This window comes from Xylocopa sonorina, chromosome 2 (genome assembly GCF_050948175.1).
Source record: "Xylocopa sonorina isolate GNS202 chromosome 2, iyXylSono1_principal, whole genome shotgun sequence".
In the NCBI taxonomy this organism is placed as follows: Eukaryota; Metazoa; Arthropoda; class Insecta; order Hymenoptera; family Apidae; genus Xylocopa; species Xylocopa sonorina.
In genome coordinates this window covers 12,257,862-12,283,947 of record NC_135194.1, presented here as the reverse complement: position 1 = coordinate 12,283,947, position 26,086 = coordinate 12,257,862, and the positions used below count along the sequence as shown (strand labels likewise).

Below are 26,086 nucleotides of genomic sequence, written 5' to 3'. Positions count from 1 at the left end.
CGACCACCGCCGCGACAATGTTTTAATTGCGAATCGACCGGTCGCAGCCCCGACTCGGCTTCGATTATCACTAATAGCGCTGCGGTTACTGGGTAGTTGCGTTAATCTCTAATTAATACCGGATACCACGCGGAATTACATACGTATGATCCGCAGATTCGATCGTCTGACCGCGACTTTGTAATCGCGATCGATTACGATCTGGCTTTGGTAGCCGCACGGAAAGTGGCGGCCATTTATCGACGATATAGACGATCGCAACGGGATAACTTCTGTGCGAAAAATGTGCCCGATTAAAATATAAAATTACGTCTAATTGATTTCTTATGGAGCTCGTCGGGAAAATATGGAAATACGATATTCAATTTAATACTTTGTTTCTTCGTATCGACTATTGACCGTTCGTAAAAGTTCGAGCGCGATAAATATGAAGAGAATATAATGATTGTGATTAGAGAATTTATGGTGGAAGCTACATAAATTATTACGTAAAAGCCATTAAATCACGGCGATGAAAAAGTTCGATTCTTTCTAGCCTGGATAAGTTTCTCTCTCGGTCGAAACTCGTTCTCTCTGAACTCGTTAGAAACAAGCTCTGCTCGCCTAGCTCTCCAAGAACTTGAAACTCTCGCTAATCTAACGCAGCTCGCTATTAGCGACGTTCACCCCTACACTTACCGTGCGCACACGCGTTTAGAAGAAACCGTTCAATTTCCCAGCGTAAAAGTCGCACCTGGCTGTGGACGGAGGAAGAAAAAAAAAAAAAAACGGTGTCCCTGCTCCTACATTATCTGTCAGATTCGTTGGACCGCATTCTGAGCGGCGCAACGTGTCGCCAACAGCGGAGACACTGGCTCTGCGCCTATGAAATATTAAATCTCACGCGCGGACATTAATTTCGTATGCATCGAAACTGTCCGCCTCTTTGGAATAACGATGAATGCAACGTTGTGGAACCTGCCCCTGGAACTCGCTGCCCCCTGAAATTAACAAGTTCATTTCGCAACGCGCGCGCGAGGGATCGTGGCGCAGAGCCCCGCCGCGCTCTCTTCCTCGACGCCTCTGGAATTAGTCGATCGTCAAACGGAACGAATTCCAACTGTAATAAAGGCGAATCTATACTTTGCATAATGATTTGGAATAAAGTAATCAAAGAGCAGTTACGGCTGCAAAAACTGTCCGAGGCAAATTGAATACAGCGCTCGAGCGTTGCATCAAAGTGTTGCAGGATCCACCTCGTCCCGAGGGAGTAATATCTCCTTCCAATCCCCCCCCTCTAAATACCTAATAACTTCCTTTCGAGCGAGAAACGACTCGTTTCGTCCCATTACGACCCACGTATATTCTAACGCTGCGAATAAGAAAAAAAAAAAAAGAAAAAAAATAGAAGAGAAGAGCCAAAAGGGAAAAAGAGGCGGAGATATCGTGGCAAGGAATTCTTTGCTGGTCCGATGCCCTCGCGGGGATTCCCATCGTGGCAACCCCGTAGCAGAGAGAGTGACTGGCAGCGCGTAATAATTCGCCAGCCGCGTCTGTGTTCGCGTTTAGCGATGGGGAGGGTTCGCGGCGCGGCGGGACGTTCGGGGTTGAGATAGCGACCGGTTATTTATGGGGTTAAATAAAGGAACACAGCGCGATGCCGCGATACCAGCCGCCCAGTACAAATAGGTTGCAACTCGTCTGCGCGGCCGCGGTATCGTTGCGAAGTCCTCGCGATCAGCGACGTGCAGCAACTCTAGAAGTCGCCCTTTTTTCCACCAAGGGACCACGGCGTCGAACCTCGAGACAGCCACGAATCGCTGCCATCGACGAGGAGGAATGCCGCGGATCCTCGATTCGAAATCTCGCTACGAGTCTCTCATTTCCCTTGACTCGTCGTGTCCAGGCGTTAATTAAGCGCAGTTCGACTGTTCAAAAGTCGCGCTGTCATATATCAATTTTACTGGGCTAAGCAACGTTATCAGTACTTGGACATTAATGATGTAACTCGTGTGTTTTCTTTCTTTTGCGCAGATGACGGTGGCCACGGGATGAACCAGGACGGTGAGTCGAAGCACAATTGTCTACATCTGTTTATTATAAACGCGAGTGGCGAGAAAAAGTTTAATCGATACGGATAACGGAATCGCGTCAAAGGATCGATATCTAATCGGGACTGGAAATTTATTGAATCAGACTCGTATTCGTCGTTAAGGACGACGCGGAATCGTCGAACGGGCGGAACCACGCGATCCGCTGATAAGACGGACGCCCCGTCGAAGACACGGCGCTCCGAAAGCTTAACTTCGGTGTCAACATCGGCCGTACCGTTATCGCCGGTCCCGTTATAATTAAATGCGCTCAGGACCGACGCTTATCGATCGCGTCGATTACTCTATCGCGTCGGCGATCGATCGCGAGAAATAACCAATTATCCTAACGCTCGTCGTTATCAACGCGGATGCGCGGCTTCCGCGGTCGATCTAATTGCCGAACCAGCCTCGATATCCAGCGTCGTAAATTATCTCCGCGTCTCCACCGTTCCATGGACCGATTCTGAGCCTAGTTCGATGGCGATGTTATTCACGATGGCCCCTCGCGGTGCAACCAATTTCTTTTCCTCCCTGTCGCCGGTTCTTCGCGAGCCTCGCGGTCGTCGCTCGATCTAGGGGACGTATTCGCGTGGATCTGTCGCGGGCGTATCGCGACCAGAGATCGACGCAAAGTTGCTATTCAGTCGCGGAACAATTAATGGGACCAGTTCGACGCTGGTCAGCGTTGACGATGCTCGATAACATCTGGAATGCTACGGCTGTTTGCGGCGGAATCGCGATTTTAAATAGCTACCGAAGTACAGATCGAAGATGACGGATGGCGGTTCGTTTTCCATTGGCTTCTCAATGTCGATCGTTTTTATTTCGATGGAAAACGCGAGACGGATCGACAGCGCGCATCGAGAGGAATGAAAATACGTAGCAGTAGAACGTAGCCAGGGATTATCATACAGGTCGTGATTCCAACAACCGAGCCAGAGTAACTTAACGCCCCCGGTCGCACCGCCATTTCGAAGGAGGGTTCTCGCGCGTTTATCGGGGCCCTCGATCGCGCCTGCGAATCGCGCGATCCGGACGGATAGGTCCGCGATCCACGTCGAGCGCCGCGGATCCGGCGTGGCAGCGCAACGCTCGCGCATAATTTATGCCGATGACGTGGAAACGACCCCGTGTGTACACGTACACTGTCGACCAAAAGTTAGAGACCTCCCACACTACTCGCTTCACTCTCGCTTTCGTGTCCACTTAGTCATCGTCGCCTCGATACGACTGTATCGCGAAACGTGGTATTGGCACCCTGGTAGATCCTTGCTCTTTCTCGAATACCATCGACCAAGAACCAGGAATCTACTTAAAAATTATCAGTCTGACTGTTTATCGCGGCCTTAGTACGTTTCCCGAACAATCCTTCCCTGGCGAGACCACAGACGAGTATCGTGAGAAATTCCCAGACACCCTCGTAGAAGGACAGTCCCTTCTTCTAATTAATGTCTACGTTATAAGTAACGTCAAGCAAAACGACAGAAGTTTATCCTCGATCTCCCCTCACCCGTGATCTTCCCACACCTGAAACGTTAGTTTATAGGCAAACGATGTTTTGGGCTTCAAGGCGTGATCCCGTACTTTTGACAGACAGTGTATATGGGATACGTGCACATGTAGACGCGAGCAGCGTGCACGCCGCGGTAGGTGGAAGGTGGTGGAGGTAATCACAAGTTTAAAGGGTAAACAGGTCGTAAGGTGTGAGGCCCCTCGAGCTCTCCCCAGCCCCCTCCTCTCTGTCCGCAGTCCGCGCTCAATATTCAACAGGTATTTACATTCGCAAATTGTTTACGTCAGGCCACGATGAAATCTGTCAGGATTTCGTTCCCTCGGCAGCTTAACAGCCTCCGCCGTCTCCGCCTTCCACCGGTTCGCCTCGTCCTCGTCCAGTTCTGGGGCACGCTCGCGCGCGTATCCTCGTCGCACGCGTTCGAGCCTCCTGCGCGATCGCTCGGACGTCGCTGGCGTGAGCCTGCCCTTTCCTGCGCCTCGCGTGCACCCTTCTGCCTCCTCCACGGTAATTACATCTGGGTATTAATCAAGCGTACGTCGGGAACGAGAACCGCGAGATCTTGATTTTCGCCACTTGCCCACGCGGTGGTACGCCCGCCGGGACCATCTAACCCCAGGGCCCGCGCGAGGTTATTAATTTATTGGAGACGCCTGGTTAGGGCCCGCGCATACCTTGATTTATGGGCGCCACGAATCTGCGTGGCGAACGTCACGTTTTGTTCTCTGTTTCTCTTACGTGTATACAAGGTACGTAACGAGAGCGTTTTTTTTTTGAGGCGAACTCTTATGTCGCTCTTGGGATACTCTTTATATTATCGCGGGTTACGCGCAACCTCTGCTTGCCTGAAAATTTTCCATAAAGGCATGGACATCCGCGGTCTGACTATTACTTTCACTGATCCAACGAGCCGATTAGAAAACTGTAACTCCAACAATGTTTCGCAATATCGAGGAACTTGGACAGCACATAACACACGGCTGGCTGTAATTATTTATTCCCCGCCTAATGATTCTTGCTTAATTAAGAACAGCTGTAACTGGAAAGAGCCGACTATTTTTTGCAATAATCGTATGCTCGTGAACTGTAGAGAAATTTTCGTATCCATCGATCTTGTGCTAACCATATCACTTGCAAACGCTATGATATTCAATACTCTCACACGGTACGATATCCACAAAGTAATAAGTACCAAATTTCACTACTTTCACCATCGTAGCCAGCATCTCTCGTCCCTCTCTCTCTATCTCCTCGCAGCTACTCTGAACATGCTCGCGCCAGGAGGACCTATCCCCCTATTAAGGGTTTATCGCGAGTCGTTAATACGGACGCGGATTACACGGCGGTAGCCGTTCGCGGTTATGCCAGGCTGGTCCTAATTATAGCGTAACACACAAGCGCAGACCGTATGCCGCGCTTACGTAATCCCACGATAATGCGGCTCCAGGCTCCTTGCATGCCTCGCCTGCCGATCCGGGCGTTCGCGCGCTCGCGCCGCCATTATCTGCTCGCCTAGGATAATGACATCGGCCGCGACGAGTCGCCCCGCCGTTCTCGTGGAAAAGAATAGTCGACGGCCGATACTGGGAGATCCCGCGTTCGATTAGACCGAACAGACAGTCGCGGTGTCGGGGAACCTCGAGGAACGGACGATAAGGGACGCGGTGGATGTCCGCCATGCTCGCGGTCGCTTCGAAAAAGCGAAGGCGAGGGTGCGGATCGTGGGTACCGCTGGTCTCTTTGCCGATCGCGTGCAGATTGCACGATTTATTCCGCGGGAAGTTCGAAGCAAGATGTCATTTAGCGTTCACTTTGGTATTGGTGAACCGTGCTTGAAAAGTGTCCGTGGTTTCGAGCGCTTCGACCACTCGCGGACATCGTACAATGATAACAGATGGAGAATCTTGAAACTCGACGACGCTCGATCTGATCCAGCTTCGATAATCGCGAACAGGATCTTCAATTTCCAAGATAAACTTCATCTAATCCACCTCCGAAGAATTTCCAATCACGCCTCCAGCCTTCTGCTGTTTCGCGCGTACACGATGCTTCGCGGTTTCCTCTTCCTCCTTTTCTCTTGCCGACGAGAGCTTACAGGGGAACCGGACCGTGAATATAAGAAATGTAATACCGGTGAACGATTAATTCTTGTCACTCGACGAATTCAGGAACCCTGTCGTTGGTGACAATTTATGTGCGATGAACCGAGCGATGGCTTATTCAAGGGGAGGAGAGAGATCGTGATCATAGAAAAATATGATAAACGATGATAAGATACAACGACAGGGTGGTTAAAGTATGTCAGTTGTTGGTCCAGTTAAGTGAAAGTTGCTCAGCGAAATATGGCCCCTGGTTTCCTACGAATTTTTCACTCCTCTTAATTCGCCAGATGAAAGATCGACTGCAACGAGCGGTGACAGCGATCCCTGATAAAACGATGGCCGCGAGAACGAACTAATGGTCGACGATTATTTCAAACGTAGACCTAGCTGAGGTTAATCCATGTCGCGTGATACCTGTTCGCGTCCAGATTGCTCGTATTTCAGATCGCTTCGCCTGCCGTCCACGAGACGACGCGGTTCAGGAAGCGGCTGCCGTCCTCCTCTGCTCGCTTCTTCGTCCTGCACGCTGGACGCTCGGGCGCGCTGATTAGCCCGGCGATAATATCGATCTGGCCGACGACCTTTGCGATAACGCGTTATGCCGCGATCGCCGCGGCTGCGAGATGACTCATCGAACGAGAACCACCGAGCCGGCTGATGCCGCGGCAGCGTCTCTATTGGAGACGATCGTCGTCGGTGCAGGTGAAAACGCGGACTCGCAACCGGGTATCTACAGAGTGGATAATCCTCGAAGTCGTTCTTCGAAGTTCTTCGAAATCGTTAGTCAGGAACGTGTTCGTTTCTTGGGTTTCATTCTTACAACACGATCCTTGGTTCACTTTCCACCCCCTATTTTTTTCGAATATCATCGTCAGAGACTATCATCGAGGGTTCGTGTACACCAATATCTCCATGCGAATCAGCGAAATCGCTTCGACTGGCAACGAATAGCCAGCGACCACCGGTCCGCCATCTCGTTTCCGTCTTCCGTCCGCGGAGAACAGTCAGGCGGGCACGATAAAGCTCCGGTTGGACACGGGCGACGATATTTAAGCCGGTCGACCGCCATAACTCTCTCCGCGCGCAGCGTTTCTACGATTCGACAAAGTAATACGGCCGGTTCAACGAGCTCGCTAATCAACGAAACTGTTTCTCGGCAACGGCTATCTGATGCACACGTACACCGTTCTCGCGGGCGCTCTAGCAGCGCGCGCGTGCGTGTGCCTCGTTCTCCACTCGCGGCCGCGTAAGTGGTACGTACCACGCCCGCGCACGCGAGAACCCGGTTGGAAACGAGCCGGACGAGGACGGTGGTATCTTCAGCGGCGGTGAACGGACAAGGCTGGCCGGCAGCGGTGCCGAGATAGAGCTCGCACGCGGAATGATTTGTATTGCTAAATAATCAGCGCCAGTTGTCTAGGATACTGGTTTAATGACACGCGTCGAGGAGTCGACCCGTCCCGGGCTCTCTCGTGTGCGTGTGTGTGCACGCGCGAGCCGGCTCGCGGAGTCCAGTCGTGCCAATTTCGACGGGGATAACCGCGTAATTTCTGCCACGCCGTTCGATTTTCTCGAGCGTCACGAGCCCGTAAATTATTCCGCGCGTACGGCGTAGAAACGATCGAACTCGCCGGAATCTCTCTCGCTACCTGACTTCGATCGCGCCACCATCTCGAATAGTTTCGAATAATTTCCAATGCCAGCTGCTATCGCCGATGATACCCCGTCCGATTTTCCTCGATCCGCCGTCTGCTCCAACGAGCGATCCTTCCCTCCTGCTTCTCTCGTTTTTTTTCCTCTTTCCCCCCTCCCCCCCTTGGCAGATCGCAACGGAATTCGTGGACGCGACTTTTAAGCGGCCGCGAATACGCGAAGCCGGGAAGATCGACGCGAGGATCGACGGTTCCGCCGCGAATTCCATCGAGAGGCCTCTTCCCTTTTCCAGCCGGGCTCCGCCGCGTCCCGACGCCCAGATACAATCGGTACGACCGCTCCGCTCTATGTGTACATGGTCACGCGTACACTACGCCGCTGCTTCCATCGCGTGTGCACACGGATGCCTGTGTGCACTGGCAAGGGTGTGGCTCTCCGCTTTGCAACGGTATCATCGTTGGTGCATACCGGTTATCGAAAACGAACTACCGAGCAGTTTCGGTTCTATCGCGGTTAAATGGCTGCGTTTCTTTGCTCGATTACCGATTGCTGGGGAGTGCGAGAGGTCGAGCGTTGGTGTCAAGCGGTGCTCGATGCGAAAAATGCTCGACCGATTTATCGAGCTGTTGCGATAGTCGAGTGTATCGATGGTGGTTGGTGAAGTTTCGTACGCAAGGTGTACGAGAAGGGATGAACCTGTGTCGACTTGAAGGATAACCAAGTCCAACTAGATTCTACTTGGATATTTAAAGAATTTGTAGGATTTTGCCGAGGAAAATAGTAATATGACTGGTATCAAGGGAAATAATATTAAATTAGACATTGTATACATTCAAGTAGCTCATAATTGGATGGTTCGAATGCTAGTGGACGAAAAATTTAGATATACCCGATGTAACACGATGTACGCGTTTTCCAAGAATCCGTTTCGACAGGAGGGAGGAATGTTGGTCGTTAGACTGATCTGTCATTCTAATTATCTAATTCAACGTTCGCGCGTTGCGCCACGAGCCATCGAACGAGCAGCGAGCATTTAATTAACAACGGGAACTTTCTCGAACTCGCCTCGTTTCTCAAAACGACCACCGAGCGGACAACTGCTGGCGCACTCCCGAAAGCAATCAGGCAACGACCGCCGCCGCGCTAATTACCGCGCCGTTAATTCCGCCGGGCGATCGACCGCGCGGCTTTCCACGGCGCGGAGCTGTTCGTCATAAATCCGGCCGACCGTAGGCTTCCCTCGAAATCTACGATCGCCCTCCCACGCAACGAGAGTCCCACTTAATTCGAAACCCGGCGTCTCGCGGCGTTTAGTTACGAGCGTGCGCGTACGGTCACACTCGAGGAGGTACCTTATCGTTCCTTCTTTAAAAACCCTCCTCCTCCTCCTCCCCCTTCTTGGTTGTCAATGTAAACGCCGCCGTGTAATGCTCAGCCGGTTGTGTACGCGAATACTTGCGCAAACACCGGGTGGAGCAAGTGCAGTTACGGCAACGAGGTAGTAGCCGATCGCGCACCTCTAACTCGTACAGGAATGTGCCACGGAAAAATTTGATGGAACACAATTTTGTTACTTGTCCCTCTTTCTATGATATCAACCAGATATTTCGTTTCGTTTTGTCGATCATATTTGTTTCTTCCCTCTTTATGAAGCTACGGATACAATGTCGTCTGTAGAGTCGCGAGAAGGTGCTCAGCGAAGGGACAGCTGGTCGAGAAAAAGGCTCCGTTTAGTAACGATCGTCGCTTGGTGACGTATCGCTGCTGTTGATCGCAGAAAACGTCGAATAAGGGAATTTTCAATCAAGGAAGCGTCGTTCCGCCGGATCTGGCTCGCCTTGAGCGCATCGCGTCCCGTTACTATATTCATACACATACGCGTACGTACCAGCTGAATCGAGAGTGGACTCGCGATTAACGCAAGAATCTCGATGGGAATCGATGACACGCGAGGCGTGTGTCGTTGCCCAAGATCGACCCTCCCTTGCTAATTACGCAAGCCGCGTCCCCTGGTTTCTTTTGCCGTCCGTGGCTGCTTGTCGCCGTTAATAAATCGATTCCGCGGCCACGACGGCGGAAGCGGGACCGTTCCGCGATCTTCCTGCGGCTGAGAGCTCGTAGGCGCTAAACGAGCGGGCGCTCGTTAATTTATAGCCGATCCGATTTTACCCGCGCAATTTCGTGAGACGTCGCTCGAGAGTTAATCTACGAAGCTGACCAACATACGTCCAATTGCTTCTGTTCGATACACAACCGTGTCCTCCTTTTAAACGGGATAAAAAGTGAAACGGGTTTATCGTATGCGTCTCGCGTGTTCGATGCTCGAAAATTTCTTATTCTCTCCTGGAGTGATACACGCGTGGATAACACAAGTATCCTTACTGATATAACTGTTCGCGTTGGAAAGTTGTCGGAAGTAGTTGAAATCGATGAAGGATCTACCCTTTAGTGCAGAGAATTCGATCGTTCGAGTTGTTTTAGAGGGGAAATTCCTCTGAGTCCACCGTACGCGAGGATTACCTTATCCGTAGCCAGCGAAATTACTAAATAAAATAAATCCCGTCCGCTTATTGTAGCCATAAACAACAATCGAAGAGCCGGGTCTCGATCCTGCGTAGCCGTCGCGACCGCGCGGCTTAACGCGCAGCCGGCGATGGGAATTTATTCGTCGCCGAGGGATTAAGACGTCGCGCGCGGGTTCTAATTGTTCCGCAAAAACGATCGCCAGGAACGGCCGTTCCCCAGGTGCTTAAGCGTTATTTATAGGCCGCGGGAATTCGAACGATCCGCCGATTAATCGGCGTTTATCTCGTAAAACTGGAACGCGAGCAGCCGGTAGCGATGGACGGCGCGACGCGGGGAGGAATTTCAATAAGCGCAATACGAAGGGGGCAGGCGACCGATCGGCTAATAATACGGATCTCGTGTACACCGACTGCTGGAGAAAGTTAGCCAAGGAGCACCGCGGAAGACGGCGCTCGTTTACGCCGCTGCGCGTACGTCGTATTACACGTTAACGATCTCGATCTCCCGTGAAAGCAACGAGGGAAGAAGAATCGTCCTGGTATCGATCGAGAGGGGCAGTTCCGACGAGAAGCTACGACCCGCGTTCGCCTCTCGATAGCGATACGAGCGCTGTCCGTTTGTTCCACGTCGAGAGACTTTTATAATAAACCACCTTCGACTATCTGAACTGTCGCCTCGACGAACACTCGATATCGATGAAGATCGCAACGAGGAAGCGAGCAATGATTCCCCAAGAGGTTCGATGATCAGGCTATCAGCCTGTTAAAAGGTCCAGGTTCGACTGGAAAGGTCACGGTGCATCCCTGATGGGCTTTACTTGGGGGACTCGAGAGGGTTTCCATTGACTCGTCGGCGGCGAGCATTGGCCATCGAGTCGGCTGGTCCGTAGAGCAGTCTGTGGGGCGCCAGAGCATGACGCCATTAGCGTAACGAGGCCACACGTTGCACCCTCGCGAGCACTCGACTATATCAGCCCCGAGTGCTTAGGCTCGCAATAGACTCCTAGACCTAGACCTCCGTCTAACTGGCCGATATCTCGCAATTCTACCCCACTCCAAGGACACATAGCCGGAGTAAGAACTGACCGCTTTATGTTTCCGCTTCTTGTCGGTTTAATGGCGATTTCGTTCGGCGACTGAACGACACGTGCGACTACGAAAATCATGTCGAATCGAACGAAAGTGATTTCTCTCGAACTTTCTGCTGCAGAGAATCGTTCGATTCGATTGGTAATCGCGAGGATGTAACAATTAAAATATCGTTGCGATCACAGTGTTTACGTTCGTGTGCACGCACGTGCACGCGCCACGTGAAACACCGGCGTCTCCCGTCCCAGTTTTCCGGTTGAACTGATTGCGAACTGGTTCTTGGCCATCGAACCGTTCGATTAATGGCGGACGCGTTTCTTCCGCAGTTCGGTTGTTTCGTCCGCTCTCAGATAAACGCACTCGATCGACGCGTACGGACGCGGCGTCGCGCAGCTACGCGTCACGGTACTGACAGCCCCGGGCGTCCATTCGAGGGTGCGTGAAATTTCGCGTTGGGGTAGCGAACGTACAGTGTTCGAGAATCGTTCGCGTGAGAGGAGTTTGGAGATTCGAGTGCAACGAGACAGGCATTGGGAGCGATGAAACAGGGAAAAATCGAGCGTAGAAGAAAGCTCGAGCGTTATTAACACGCCGCGTGTGCTATAATAAACGAAACGATAAGTGTAATTAACGTCGAGACCGTTAAGGCTGCGGTACATTGATAATTGGCGCGTGCACGAACGCAATAAGTGACATCGGACGTTAGAGGCCTCCGCGTCTGACTATGGACGGTATCGTTCCACTTCTAACCAAGTACGAACGTTATACCCGCTTATTACCAGGCCATTAAGTGTACTTAACGCGTAATAAAACGAAAAGGTTCAATCGCAATGGTTGAAACGTCTGATGAATTTCGCGACTGGCTGTGACGGTATTTAATCTGCTCGAGATCGAATCCTCGGACTGTGGAACGCGAGGAAATTGTTTTCTAACGAAGCGCGGCCACACGACGCGCGGTCTTAATTACAAAAAATCCGCAGGAAGAGAAAAGTACACGTATCCATCAAGAAAGCTGCATAGGAGTATTCAAAGAGCGTCTTCCGAAGAAAACTATCCGCGGCTCGAAGACACGTTAAAACGTTAACGACCGGTATATCAAGCGGCGGCTGCAATTTCAGCGACATCATCGTGCCGGAAGAGCGTTCGCGCGCGTATCGACGCGTAAATTACGCCACGATGGAAATCATTAGCGGGGCGATGCGAAGAAATGACGGGCGGATAATCTGATAACTGTCCCGGACGTCATAATTGGCCCGGTGCGCGGATCGCGCCGGCGATTCGCCACGCGACCATCGTCGAACGTCGATCGATCGTATGCAAATCGATGGATCGCCACGTGAACCGTGCTCGTCATCGGCGAAAATACGAGCGGATCGTGCTCGTGCGCGACCGACGCTCGCGCGAGAACGGGTTGCTCCAATTTTTCAATCACTCGCAAATCTTTCAGACTTCTCTCTCCCCGGCTTTCTATCGCACTGTGTAATCGCGATCTTGTTTTACGAGTCTGGGTCTCGTTAGCAAAAGAACGTATCCAATGTTTCGAGTTCTACTTTAAACTATTATCGACTAATTTACATTAAGAGACTCGTATTAAATTCTTTACGGTGATTACTACTTCTTTAAACGTTGCGACGCGGGGATAAAAAAAATTATTGCGCACCGGTCGCGATAAATCATCGCGTGTAACAACGATTTAGAAAGACGCGAGTCACTCGCCGATGAAAAAAGGAAAGCAGAACGAGTGGAATAGGTACGGTCGGGGTCAGCCGGAGGAGTGCAGAAGCGATCCCAAGGTTAACAGAGCCGAGAGCGGCCTTTAAGGTTTTACGAGGAGACCTTTGCAACTTGTTCAGAGCGAGGAATTGTCGAGTTTAGCTGGCAAACAGTCCCGCAGAGGCGAACGGAGCCAGGGTCAACAAACTGCGTGTACCTGTCAGCTATCATCCGCACGCAACGCCGCTGCGATACGACGGGCTCTTAATTCCAGGCTCCGAGCATCGTTTAGCCGTGCAATTGAATTCATTAATACGATCGATTTCATGGATTCCGTCGGTACCGGTTGTCCCTGAAAAAACCGCGAGGATTCGCCGCGCTTCGAATGCATCCTGCGTTTCATTTCGCTTCCTCGTCGCGATTAGACGCGGAACAAGTCGGAAATGGAGGACGCGCGATAAGGATACGGATCGTCGAGAGAAGTCTTCGATAATCGCGCCTGGTTTCACCAGGAAGAGATGCTTTCGAGACGTCGCGGGCGAGGATGAAAACTCGCGCGAACCACCCAACGCGAGCTCTCGCTCTCGATATCCGTGTGCCTCGACCGGAAGCGGGAATCCCGCGGCCGTCGACGGGGTCAGCAGGGTCGGCCAGCGTGCCCGTAACAAATCAGCGACAGAATCAAAAGTACGTTGCTTGTCTCGCGGTCGAATTACGGTAAATTAGCGGGAGTAAAGAGGTGAGCAGCAGGTACCTACATCGAAGAGCAGCGGCGGGGCCCCGTGCACGGCCCCGTGCACGGCCGTGCACCGGACGGGCGGGGGCAAACATAAATTAAGATGGGGGACTGATTATGAGGCGAGGGCAGGCTATCATTACCCGAGCCATCGTGACCGGTCGACCCTGCAGCCGCGCGGCTGCTGAAACACACCGCTCCCTCGCTCCGTCCCCGGCGCGATCCGAAATCCGAATCATGTTCGCAATCCGCCTGCCTCGTGCCCCGATAATGCCGGGGTGGGAACTGAAAATTATTAATCTCTGTTCCTGCATTACATAGTTCAGCGAATATGAAACGAGTATTGTCGGAGACGCGAAACCACCGTTCCCGAAGGAGCCAACGCGGTAAAACGCGGGGAACGAAATTATCCCGGGTCTGAGCGGGGCTCGAGTCCATCGTGGTCGTCCCTTCCTGATGGATCTTAGTAGTTTAACGTGCGGATGGTTGGAATAGTAGATCGAGTGGAAAGTGTCGTCGTTCTTATTTGCATTGTGGTATTCAAAACTGGCTGACAAACGAATTGACCGGAAGCGATATGAATATTTTCAACCCCGTAGAGTGTTGTGGAGAAACAGGAATTCCCGTGTGAGAAACCGAACGAGCCATCTGCAATCATCCTCGCGTTCCCCTATCATCAACCGATCGCCGCTAACCGGAAGACCGAGCAAACAAGCTCAAAACTTCTGATCCCGCCCGACTAACAGTCTAGCATTAGGGACCGCGCGAGATCGTCGTTGCTACGCTCTTACGGAACGGATCCGCGGCGATTCTAGCGAATTCTGGCGAAAAGATCCCTGGAGCTGGGAGTGCTGGTGGGGTTTCACGGGACGAGGTCGCCAGGAGGACGCGCAAGCTCGCAACTCGAAGAAAGTCCAGCTTCTTTTTCCTACCCGTTGTCAGCTATCCGATCACGGTCGCCGATAAACTCGGTTAGCCCACGCAATTTCTACGCGGTCGTCGCCATATTTTTTGATTTTTCGCGCGCCACAGGCGGATCCGGCGGCCAAGTAGGCCGCTGCTTCCACGTCTGACCGCGGCGATCCTCGCAATTTCCGGTGAAACCCAATTACGATAGTTTGCACCTGAACCGCTGCTGATCGGCTTCCACTCTCGTCGTGAGCGTCGAGACGAAAATAAATGGAGGAGGATACTCTGGCGCGGCCACTCTTCTATCTCGCGTTTCTAAATGCGCGTGGCTACCATCAAGCGGATAGCGGAGGAGATGAAACGCATTCGTCGGGAGGTCGTTCTAATAAGGTGATACGAATTTATTAATGTCAATCCACGCGTCGAGGCCTGGATGGAAATTCTTATTGGGCATGCGGATCGTAGCCGATACACGTTCTATCGGGCGACTAACTGTACATATAGTTATCTCCGAGTGTAGCACGTTTTATCGGCCGCTCTAATGGATCTAATGGTTAAAAAGATGCTCGATATCTGGCTTTTTTGGTGGAGTAGCTGGTACGCCGCTTATAAATAGACTTTAATCGCGCACGGTCACTCCGCTACGCTTGATTCCGGTTTTATCTACGGGACAATGCAGATTTACGTTCCACCTGGGATTGACGAATAGCTTAACAACAACCCAGCGGTAATTAATTCGTTCGATAAAAACGATGTTCGATTTGAACGATCGTGGGAGTGCTCGAAAGGGAATCCATAGTTCTCCAACAATTTTTTGCGATACCAATCGATATATCCGCTCTCCTCATCCAACCTTCGTTATTTAAACGTTGAAAAGAACCTAATCAAATCCAACGACCTACCACAACGCAAATAATTCGTGGAATAAATAAATCGTGGAAAAAATCGCTTCGCGTATCCTATCCTCCATCGAAAGACCAGCGTGTCCGATCGAAACAGGCGGGGGCAGGCGCTACCAGGCCACGCCACTTTTACCGGCCGGCAAGAAAGAACGTTTCAATCGACGTCCACCGATCGACAAAGGCGATCGATCGATCGTGGCGCTCGACAGACCGTGCGTGCCCGCAATTCGCCTTGCTCCGTCACACAGTCAACCGACCGGCGCACATTATTACACGGTGTACGTGCAGCGCGTTTGCATACGAGCCCGTGCGCCGTAACTGCGGCCGATCGTTGCGAAACGAAATCGGCCCGGCAGCCGTGGACCGCGGCGGTAGCGCGCCCGATGACCTTTCGCCGTGCCGCGCCGCATGGGCCCCGCTGTCCACTCGTAAAACCGTGTCCAGGCCCACCGCGTGGCCCTCCTTGCGATTTAGCGAGCGATTTTTACGCGACCGGCCACCGCGAACAATTAAAGATCGTATCGCGGCCACTCACCATCGCGTTGCCTGGCCACGCCAGTTTCGCTGCCTTCGCTTCGCTGGAGCGTCCCGCCGTGGGCCGATCGATTTGGTCCCTCGCGACGACGTGGAACGTGGAATCGTTGAAATTCGAATGCTTCGAGGATAGTTTGAGGGTGCGATTTTTAGAACGAGTAATCGTCGAGGGGGTCGCGCGCGATCCCTTCGACTGGTAGAAATTAATATCCAACACGCTACGTAATGTTCGAGCCGCGCTCGACGACTTTGAATAATTTTTGCCAATTTAACACGGTTTCAGACATTTCTAGTCCACTTTCACTTTCACAACGGCACGTTTCCTCATTAGACAAGATTCGATACAAATCTCGCGGTTAGCTAACTGTGGAGGGGAAATTTTGCAATTGGAAACGTCATCCATATTGGAAAAAGAATAGCGTAACTTCCATTTCGAAGCTCGGGTCAGGCATCCTGGCTGCGTTAACGGCTGACAACGGGACGCCGTGTAGTAGAACGCGATAGGATAAAAGCCGCAGCGTGACGGTGCTCGATAAACACGCGATCGAATAAACCGGAAGCCTCCGCTGCGCGGCGAGCCCCGGTTTTACGAGGAACCATAAACCTCGAACACTCTCGACGATACTTAAGGACGTCGTCGTTTTACCGAGCGCGGGTACCGGGCGTGAATAATTTATACCATTATTATCGAAAAACGAAGCAGACGAGATCGACACCTCGTCGCGAGCTTTCACGCCCACGAACGAGCCACGAGGACGCGTCCAAAACGAACAGGATCCCCTTGACATGGTAACGGGACAGGATATATCCGGACCAGTCTATTCCAGTGGGCTGGCCACGGCTACTGCGTAGACGGGACCCCATAAACTTTTAACAGGCCATCAACAGGGAGCTAATAACTGTAATTGAGGATGTAACGCGCATATAAATGTCGCTGCCAGCCTCGACCACACGATTAACGCTAATCCGCGTATCGCGGCGATCTAACGAAGAATTTCTGACCAAGTAACTCTTCCACGTTTTTTCCATCGCTACCCTTGAAAATCGATAAGCTTCGTTTCATCCTTGCAGTTTTTGCAACGAGGTAAATTACGATCATCAGTTACAGTTAAACGTGAACAGTTTCGGCTAGACTCGAACGCAAATAACTCAATTTCGAATCGACGAGGGGCGATGATCGACTAGGAAGTTCTCGCCAGAGGGTACGCGGGATGGTTCATTAAGAAACTGGCGCGGACATATTTTTTTCCCTCGACGTAGTCGCAGGTTTCCGTCCGTCGCGTTTATCGATGCCGTCGATCGAGCCAGGCCCTGTTTCACAGCCGGCCGATACATCGATCCGATTGGCGAAAAAAATCGATCGTCCACCCTGCGCACGGGCACCGGGAATTATCATAATCTCGTCGTGCTCGCGGATAATGCGGCTGATTTCCCTGGAAGCCGTGGGCAATCTGTGGATCCCGCGTTCGAGAGTGCCCTGTAGGCAACGCGGCTCGGAAAAAGCCGATCGACCCGTTAGAACCGTCCACGGGATGTATAATGGCTCCCTGGTGAACGGAAGACCATTCGTGGTTGACGCTTACTCGCACGCGTTACCATTCGACGACCACTTAAACATATTTCGCTCTCGATCGTCTTGACGAGGGTTCTCCCAAAACTTTTCAAAGCTCTCTCGATTATGAATAGAGAGAAACACAGGGGATTCGCGATCGTCTCGTTGAATTCGAGCTAGGAGAAGCGCTCGCGGATCCGCCATATGTTCAAAGCGGGACTGGTTGGCAGAGGCGTTCGCCAGAAGGGCCTTACGGTATGGTCCGGCCACGCCATGAATCTTTTTTCGCTGTAAAAAGAATAGAGGTGGGAGATGGAGTAAGAGAATGAACCCGGCGAGGCGATCGAAGTGCACGAGGCGGAGCGAGAGAGGGCGAGAAAGAGGTGTATTTGCATAACCGCCCCGACACACAAAAGTCTATGATAAGTTGGCCCGATAAAGACGACCACTTGTAATCCTCGGCTTCTGCGCTCGCGGGACCGTGTACGTGGAATATATCACAATCCTCGGTGCTCGTGGCCGTTCCCGGCTTTATTTCGATTAACGATTCAACCGGAGTGGGACTCGTCCGCTCCTGAATAGCCTCTTCCCTCTCTCGAACTGCTCCTTTATGGAGTGTCGACGAGATTCCATCTCCTCTGGAGGAGGAATTCCGTCGAATCGTCTCGGGAAATTGGCTAATTTCAAATAGAAGATCCACTCGGGCAATTTGATAAATTTCCACGATGAGCTTCCAGCGGGAATTTCATCGACGACTGCCTCGAACAGTAGTATCGGTCCTTTACTTCTCAGACGTGCAACAACGCGACGTACTAAAATTGCTTCCGACATGGTACGCGTATTTAATCTAGTTTTCCAGTCCGCTCGTTTACGATTACACGGCACTGGACGGAAAACCGATCCGCATTCCGTGCATTGCGGTAGTACGTAAAATCGAGAACGCTCGGGCAAGAATTACAATAGTTCAGCAAAGTAATGCGCGCGTAGCGCAAGGGTCTAATTAAGTGACGGAAAAATCGCGACGTCTCGCGAACTACAAACACTCGTATTTATAACACCGCGATGCGAACCGTGCGCTCGAGCTGCTTAAACCCCGTCGCCCTTAAAAATTCCGCCGCTCCATTACTCCGGGTAGTATCCGTTTACCACCCGGAATACGAACCGCGGACGGGCAATTAGGCGGCAGTTAATTAAAATCGGATAGCGCAAACATCCAGGCCACGGTTATTAGTCGCGTTGAATAATTCGCGGATTCTATCGCGCTAATTTTATTGTTTACGATAATAGGACCGCCGGGTGGGAGAGGCGTGCCACGCCGGAGGAACTGGTTCCGGATGGCAGAAAAATGGCCGCGGTCGCGCGAGTATCGCTCGGAAACGTACCGATTCCTCGCCAGCACGATCTCCCTTTGATGCTAACCGCCGCGTTCGGTTAACACCGGCCCCCGTGCCGCGGTCCGCGCCCCCTCGTATTAACAAACAATCTCGTAAACAATGACCACTGTGTTTTCGCCCCGTGGTAGGTGATAGGTGGACTAGGCGGCAAGTGCCAGCCGACCGCGTATATGGAGAACGCACCGCTCGAGAATGCATCCGCTTAGCAAATGCATCCGCGAGCCGGCCTGTTACATATGTACCGGGTGACGGAATTGTGTCCATGGGAATCTGGATAATGCGTCGTTGCCAGAGGATGGAGGTGGCCGCGTTAGGTCATCGCATAGCTAAGCGAGACGAACGCTCTGACGAGTGCGAATAAATGAATAAATTTCGCGCAGGAGAGTATGTGCATCGTACGAACGAATTTTATATAAACAGACCATTTCCTTCTTTGAGAAACTGGTCTTTTTTTGAAGATATGTTAGACTTTTAATTTTAAGGGTGGTTTGCGATCCCTCGCCATTGATCTGTCGCGTACTCGATTCAAAGCGTTGAAACAATCAGTCACAATTTACGATTATTACGAAACGAGCTTGTCGAACGATCAAAGGGAAGGAGGAGATCGCGGAGGTACCAAACGCCAGGCGTCGATCGAATTTAGTCGGTGTGGGGGGTAGTATCTCGAGCGTAAAATCGCCAGCTACACTTTCGACAGGATAACGGATAAGGATCGAGCCGGCATCGAGAGAAGGTGGACACCTGGTGCAGGAACGAAACGTGGGGAGCACGGAGGCGCGTGCTCACGCATGTGCAGGTGACAATCTCGTTTGTGTTCACGTGATAAACACCGCTCGGCTGCCGACGCGGACGTTTGACGTATCTTACGAGCGGTCACCGAGGATTGCTGCTCGCATACTTGGGATTTCGCTCCTTCCCTTCGCGTACGATCCTCCGCTGTCTCTGCTCCTCGGCTTATCTCTCAGCTCCGATATTACCTCGAGGCTGGCAATAAAATCTCCCTTCGACTACCAGCGGCGAGTGGGCTCGCCGATTATTCGTTGAGACCTGCCGCCGGTACTGGATTTGAGGTGTATTCGTCGAAAACAATGGATTGTTCCGATACGCGGATCAGATAACAGCTACTTATTGATGGATGTCGCGATCGATCTAGGCGCTGAACCAGGACTCGAATACGGATCTGCCTATCGCCAGATCGGCGTCAAGCATCCATAAATTCTTTACCTCTCGACGCAGGATTTCAGATCAACGCTCCCTGTTAACAGTAGCGACGAATAACCAGGCTGGCTGGTTCTAACAATTGCTCAGAAATTACGGATTCGAACGACTTCCCGCTTGCAACGGAATTAATCTTCGCGATACGGTTGCACGGACGCCAACTTGTCTCTCCGACAGCCATTATCGATCGGAGCTGATACGATTCTCGGAGAAAAACGAATTTCGAACCGTTCTATTTGAACAATTTTGATCGCGCGAGATCTGCTATCCCCGTAGGCTTGTTCACACGCTATCGCGAACAACGTTTCGTACACAGCCGGCTACGATCTAAGCTGGCATCCGCGAGCGTGCATACCAGAGGCCTCGTTCAGCCAGCTCGCCGAACGCCGTCGTCCCTTTTCATATGCGCGTTAACCTCGGCGCCGTTCGGTTAATTGATCCGGAATACCACTCGAGCCTCTTAACCCTTCCCCTTTTCCCCGTCGTTACCGATAGCTTTTCTATCCGGAGGAGGAAGCTCGCGTAGAGTCGGCCCGTCCTTTGACTCGACGGACCAGCGGAATCCGCGGTACAACCCTGGTATCCGCCGCGATTCCCATATCGGATGCTTCCCATGTTTGACGATTTATCGTTCCCTCCGTCGAGACGAATTTTTCTTCAGCCACTGCTCGCTGTTATCGAAATCGAAGCCCGTCGAGAGGGGATGCTGGATTTTTCCGTGAGGGTTGCGTTCGCGACGATTAGATCAATGATTTTTTTGGGGGACATAGAGAACGCTGATATTAATTTCAGTGGCAAATTTTTACGCTGAAAATATTAATCACGGTACCCAAGCTAAGATTCTTTCACACACGGATCCGTCGATCCGAACAGCGACCCGTCGCGATTAATCTCCATACAAAGAGGAACAAGCATCCCACAACACACCAGTGCACCGCTGCGACACTCGATTAATCACATTGTACATCAGCCGCGAAAAAACACCCGCTATTCGGATCCCTTATCGGCGATTCACCATCCAGCTACCGTTACTTCCAGTTGACAGTGCACGCGCACTCGTGGAGCCGCGATTTTATTAATGAGCCAGGCTGTACTCCTGCGTACCGGAATGCGAGAATAGATTCGGATCGTTTCGTACGAACAACGCGGGTAGCTGCAGAAAATCGATCAAACTGGATCGAAACTCGATCGATACCGACGGCTAGATCGTTCGAAATCCAAAAACGAGGCGATCAACGCGGGTGCGTGATTAACGAGGATTCGTCGCAGACAACGTGGCCTATAAATCCAGCACATCTCTCGATGACGCCCGTTTTATCGGCCCACAAACAGGTTCCTAATAATTTGCAGGCCAATTGAAACGCGCGCAGCGCGATAAATCGTTCCGTTTTCCTCTGCAGCTTCTAGTCTTCGTTTTCCACGTCTCGCCCACTCGAAGTGTCTTTTCGACGTGGAACTGTTTTCGACGTATCTTTTTTTTTCTTTTTTCTCCATGAGTATAAGAATAAGTAGATTTCGATGCAGTGTTTATGCAGAGATGAATCGCGCTGGCATCGTTGCGAATTTCCATATAGATTGGTGTTAATCAGTGCTCGGACAAATCATCTACGATGTAAGCAGCGTGTAATTACGACCGCCGCGGGTTGCGGGCTCGTCGATGCTTCTTTTGCGGAGACGCTCACTGGCGCTGGTATCCCAGCTTTCCAGCTTTCCATGCGAAACGCGAAACCGAAGGGATTATCGCAAATCTGGCTATTCCTCACTCATTTTCTCTTAACACAATACACGAGAAGATAGACAAACAGAAAAATTGAAGGAAAATTGAGTAGATAAAACAATCGTTCCGCTATTTCAGAAGTGATTTACATATTTTTCAATATTCCCAAGACAAGTACAGAGAATACTCGATTAAATGATGAAACTAGATGCTCTGATATTCCCAAAAGATGATATTCCGCCCCCAATTTTGGTAATTTCCATCCTGCTGCGTGTACGCGCGCCGCTTACCGATTCGATTCCGTCGTTTCACGGCGATGCGAGCGCGTCGCGATGCAATTCCGCGCGAGTACCCGGCGGGCAGCGCCCGCTGCTTATCATAAAACCACCGTCGCCATTGATTGTCTCGATAAATCCAGCCGCGTCTCCGCGGGGTGATTAATAATTAGGCGATTACGCGCGGCCGTGCTGCGTGCCGGAAATCGATCGCCGGCCATCGGCACCGATTTTTCGACCCGCCGACGGGCCGGCGATTGCGCGCCTGCTTCGCTCGCGGGACATTAAATGATACACGCAATTATCCTTACGCGACCTGTAACGAACGGCTCGAAGGTGTTCCGTGGCTTGATCACGCACGCAAAATTTTGTAACCGCCTAATGAAACGTCGTAGATCGTACTTCTACCGTTAGAGAAATATCGGACGATCGATAGATCCTGCTTTTCGTTCTTTCAGATTAGAGATCTCGTGATCAGATTCGTAATCTTAACAAGCGTTGCAGCACGTTCATGCAAACGAGCGAATTTTTGGAACGCGTGGACGAGGATTGAAGTCGCGTTTCGCAGACATTCCTGAGGGGTACAGTTTTCATGGAACAAAGGATCGAGGCAGCGCGGTTTTTTAAAACTCGAACAGCACGGTAGTTTCGTTTCGTGTGGGAATAAAGACCAGCTACCGCTGGATGTTCAATCATCGAAGGCGATCGAGGGGGGCAATTACGAAGGCGTCGAATTTAAATGTTCACGGTGTTCCGCGCCAATTGGACACGGGGTTAGTGATCGTAGTTTAGAAACACTTGACCGGACGTGGATAATGGCCGGCGTGGCCACAGACCCGAGTCCACCGACCCATCCGTACTGGTACGCGGGTGTACAATAACCGGGACTGCGGTTTCAGGATGATAGGCTGTCACGCCGCGTTGCAAATGATTTTCGGTGGAAGCCGTGCCGTTCGCCATCCTCCGAATTCGATGACGAAGCTCCTCGTCTCTACTATTGTTACGAAATCGTTCGCTTTCTGTCAATCGAGTATCGAATTCGATCACGATTTCATTTATCCCTTAATATCCGAGAGTACGAAGAATTCCGTAAAATTAAGCTTCTAAAAATAGCTATATCCTGATGGTGTCCGATGGAAATTGACACGGGATTAGATCATAAATTTTCCAGCATAGAAGATATCCGGTGATAAGTAATTTTACAATTCGAGGCGGTGCTCACCGTGGCGTGTATCGGACTTTCACGGGATATTTCTTCTGTCGGTTGCGGTTTCGAGTCCGCTTGCTTAGGCGGGGAACGCGGACAAATCGCGATTCGCGTTCTGCGATTAATTTTTTTCCCCCCAGGCACAGGCGATCGGCCTTCGAACGCGCGTCGAATCGACGGGTGGCGGCGACGCGCCCGTCAAAGCGTAGACGCGGCGGTACCGGACGCTCGTCCGCCGCCATGCTTTCTAGCTCGCGCGGTGCCGCGGACGCGTCCACGGGACAATTCGCGCGACAATCAACGACGCGCTCTGGTTCGTTCGTCGTCGGAAACGGAGCTGATTCTTTCCGGAACGATCGGACGCGGTCGTGGCCACGTTTCAGGCCACGGAAATATATATCTCGAGGCCTGCTTTAGAAATTCGTGGTAATTAAGTTTTGATGAGATTCGGTTCCGTCGGCTAGCCGGCTGCCGGAAGTAGTTAGCGGCCGCGGTACGCGAAAACGCGGACAGAGTTGCTTGTATCGTAAACAGTAGACATTAACGAAAATATAGGAGTAAATTAGAATCGAATTGAATCGAATTAACATTAACTGGAATAACAGTTCAGCCAGCTAAATGGCACTACTGCAATTATTGTTAACGCATCCTAGGGAGTCGTGCGATCTTCTCGTTCGACGAGGTGTCTATGGTTTGATGAATTTAATGTTCATTAAGGCGGTTGTAAAAAGTAATGGACGAATGGCTGGCGTGTCAGGGATGCCAGTACTAACAATCCGATTGTTAAGGTTGGCCAGAAGCGCGGAGCATGCGCTTCTCGCCATGGCTCGTTGGGTCCACGCGAACGGTCCGCGTTCACGGCTCCTTAACAGCCGCCAACAATGGTCCACCGATCGTCGTTACGCCGCGCGTTATTATCCGCCGCTTTACGGCGGACCTGGTGACACCTGCGTTCGTGGGTGGTAGGCTGGAAACGATGGTGGAAAAATCGGTGCTAAACGGTGCAACGAACCAGTGGCGAAAGCTTCGACTAACCGCTAACGGTCTCGATCGTGCAAACACGACGTCAAAACCGGAGGTACCATTTTTTTCTGACGTAAGTTCAACTTTTGAATCTTGTCATTTCGCTTGAAACGCAAGAAAGTGCAAATTTAAAGATATAACGTTAGCGTTGCAATAGTGTTTGTTTGATAGTTGCTTGATTTTGATCTTGATACACCATCGCGTAGGTACCAATTGGTTTCTCGTTTTCCGGTTGACGCGTACGCTCGGATCTTGGTCGAGCGCGCCTCGCATGAAGTTATTACGGGCAAAGTGTATTCTACATTGCGCCGGTAGGCTATCCGGGACCAGGACGAGGTGCTTACCCCTTAATGAGCTATAAAACCTACGTGGCCACGACCGTTTTACGCCACGCGTTCGACAACCGCGATTTTTCCTGTCCTCGGGGGCCTTAACGAAGGCTTTTTAATCTACGACCGCCGCTCCGCTACGGTATTACGTTTTAGTAATGGTCCAACGACGGTGGCTGTAACTTTGTCCGTTTTATTACGTGGAAACGGATTCCAGACGAGGGTCCGCGCGGTTTCAGAAACAGATTCGATTCTGGACGTTAACCGCGTCCTGGTGTACGGAGAATATTAATTACCTATCGCGTTCCATACAAAAAAAAGGCGACCCTTAAATGTTATTTAGTACACGTAAAACAAAGATTGTACAGATTCATTAAGAAAAACCCTGAGTGTTTTAACGTCCTCCAATTCCTTTGGTTTTCGATTCGAGCGAATTCATGAGACTCGATGAATTAAACAAGAGCGCAGCAGCTATTAAATTGAGCATCGAATGAAAATCCGTTTGGGTAAACGGAATTCTGCGGTACCAAAAGAAAGAAAGGGCGTCCTGCATCTCATTCGACCACCGGCCGCGTCGTAAACGTCGACTCCCCACTGAAAAACCAGTAGCATCCAGGGAAAATCGAGCGGAGACGCCGTCGCGCACCTTGACGGAAAGGAAAGGCCAGGCTCGTAAAAAAAAAGAAACGCAGCGAGAGGCGAACGCGAAGGGGAGGCGGGGAGAGGAAAGAAGAGGAGAGAAGCGCGCTGCAAATAAAAGCCGGCTCGTAATTATGTTTACGAGCCGTGGCTGCGACAATAACTGCGGGAAAGAGGGCTATGGGGCCGAAGGATAGCCGGACGGGAGGTGTCGCCACGCTCTCTCCAACGTAATTCCAATGGGAACCGCTCGGCGGAATGGGATCGCCCTACGTTACGATGTTACCCGTGGGCCCGTTTCAATAAAACGGGAAAAAGCAGCCGAGGCGATATCGCGAAAATCGCTGGAACGCGATGATTTACGCTGCCGCGCAGCCTTGACGGACGGGGACGCCGCGATTGGGGTTGATCCAGGGCTGGAATTAATGGAGCCTTTTGTCGTGGTGGTCGCGAACTCTGGGGAATGTTTAAGTGGCAATTCGGTGCTTTTTATTGCGATCGTTGTTACGGGTGTGTACGAGTCGACTGTGGAAGGTTCTCATCAACGTTTGGTGGATCGTAAGGCGATGGCCACCATGAGATAATCGATTGTACCTGCCACGCATCGTTTTCACGTAGTTCGTGCTTTTCCATTTGCCTTGGGAATCGATTAAGAATTAAAGGTAGCTGCTGGTGAGAGGCTTCTTTTCGATCTTGTACACCACGAAAGTGTCCTTGCTCCCTCTGAATCAAAAAACGAAGGCATCTCTTATGTGGTATACGGATAACTTGTTCCAATTGCGAAGTAAAGTATAGGAAACATCGTGCAACGACGAGGTACACTCGTAGGCTGTTATAATTTAACGTGATTTGCGATTAAAGATACATATGCTAGATTATAGAGGCCTATCAAAAAGGAGGATAGCAGCATGACACGCAGATCTGCATTTCCGATGGAAGAATGCCCGCGCGTATGTAGCAGACAGCAGGAAGCAGCCTGGCCGC

The 26,086-nt window shown here is 51.3% G+C and overlaps 1 protein-coding gene across 6 annotated transcripts in view; it reads left to right on the top strand.

Annotated features, from left to right (window-relative positions):
• The window catches only part of Sv (paired box protein shaven), a 136,149-nt gene that overhangs the window by 35,790 nt on the left and 74,273 nt on the right, over nt 1–26,086 (top strand). For all 6 annotated transcript variants that reach the window (XM_076909892.1, XM_076909886.1, XM_076909889.1 and 3 more), the window contains one exon: nt 2,014–2,043. In XM_076909892.1, the coding sequence (XP_076766007.1) occupies nt 2,031–2,043 (13 nt within the window). In that variant the 5' untranslated portion in view covers nt 2,014–2,030. The remainder of the gene's footprint in view (nt 1–2,013; nt 2,044–26,086) is intronic.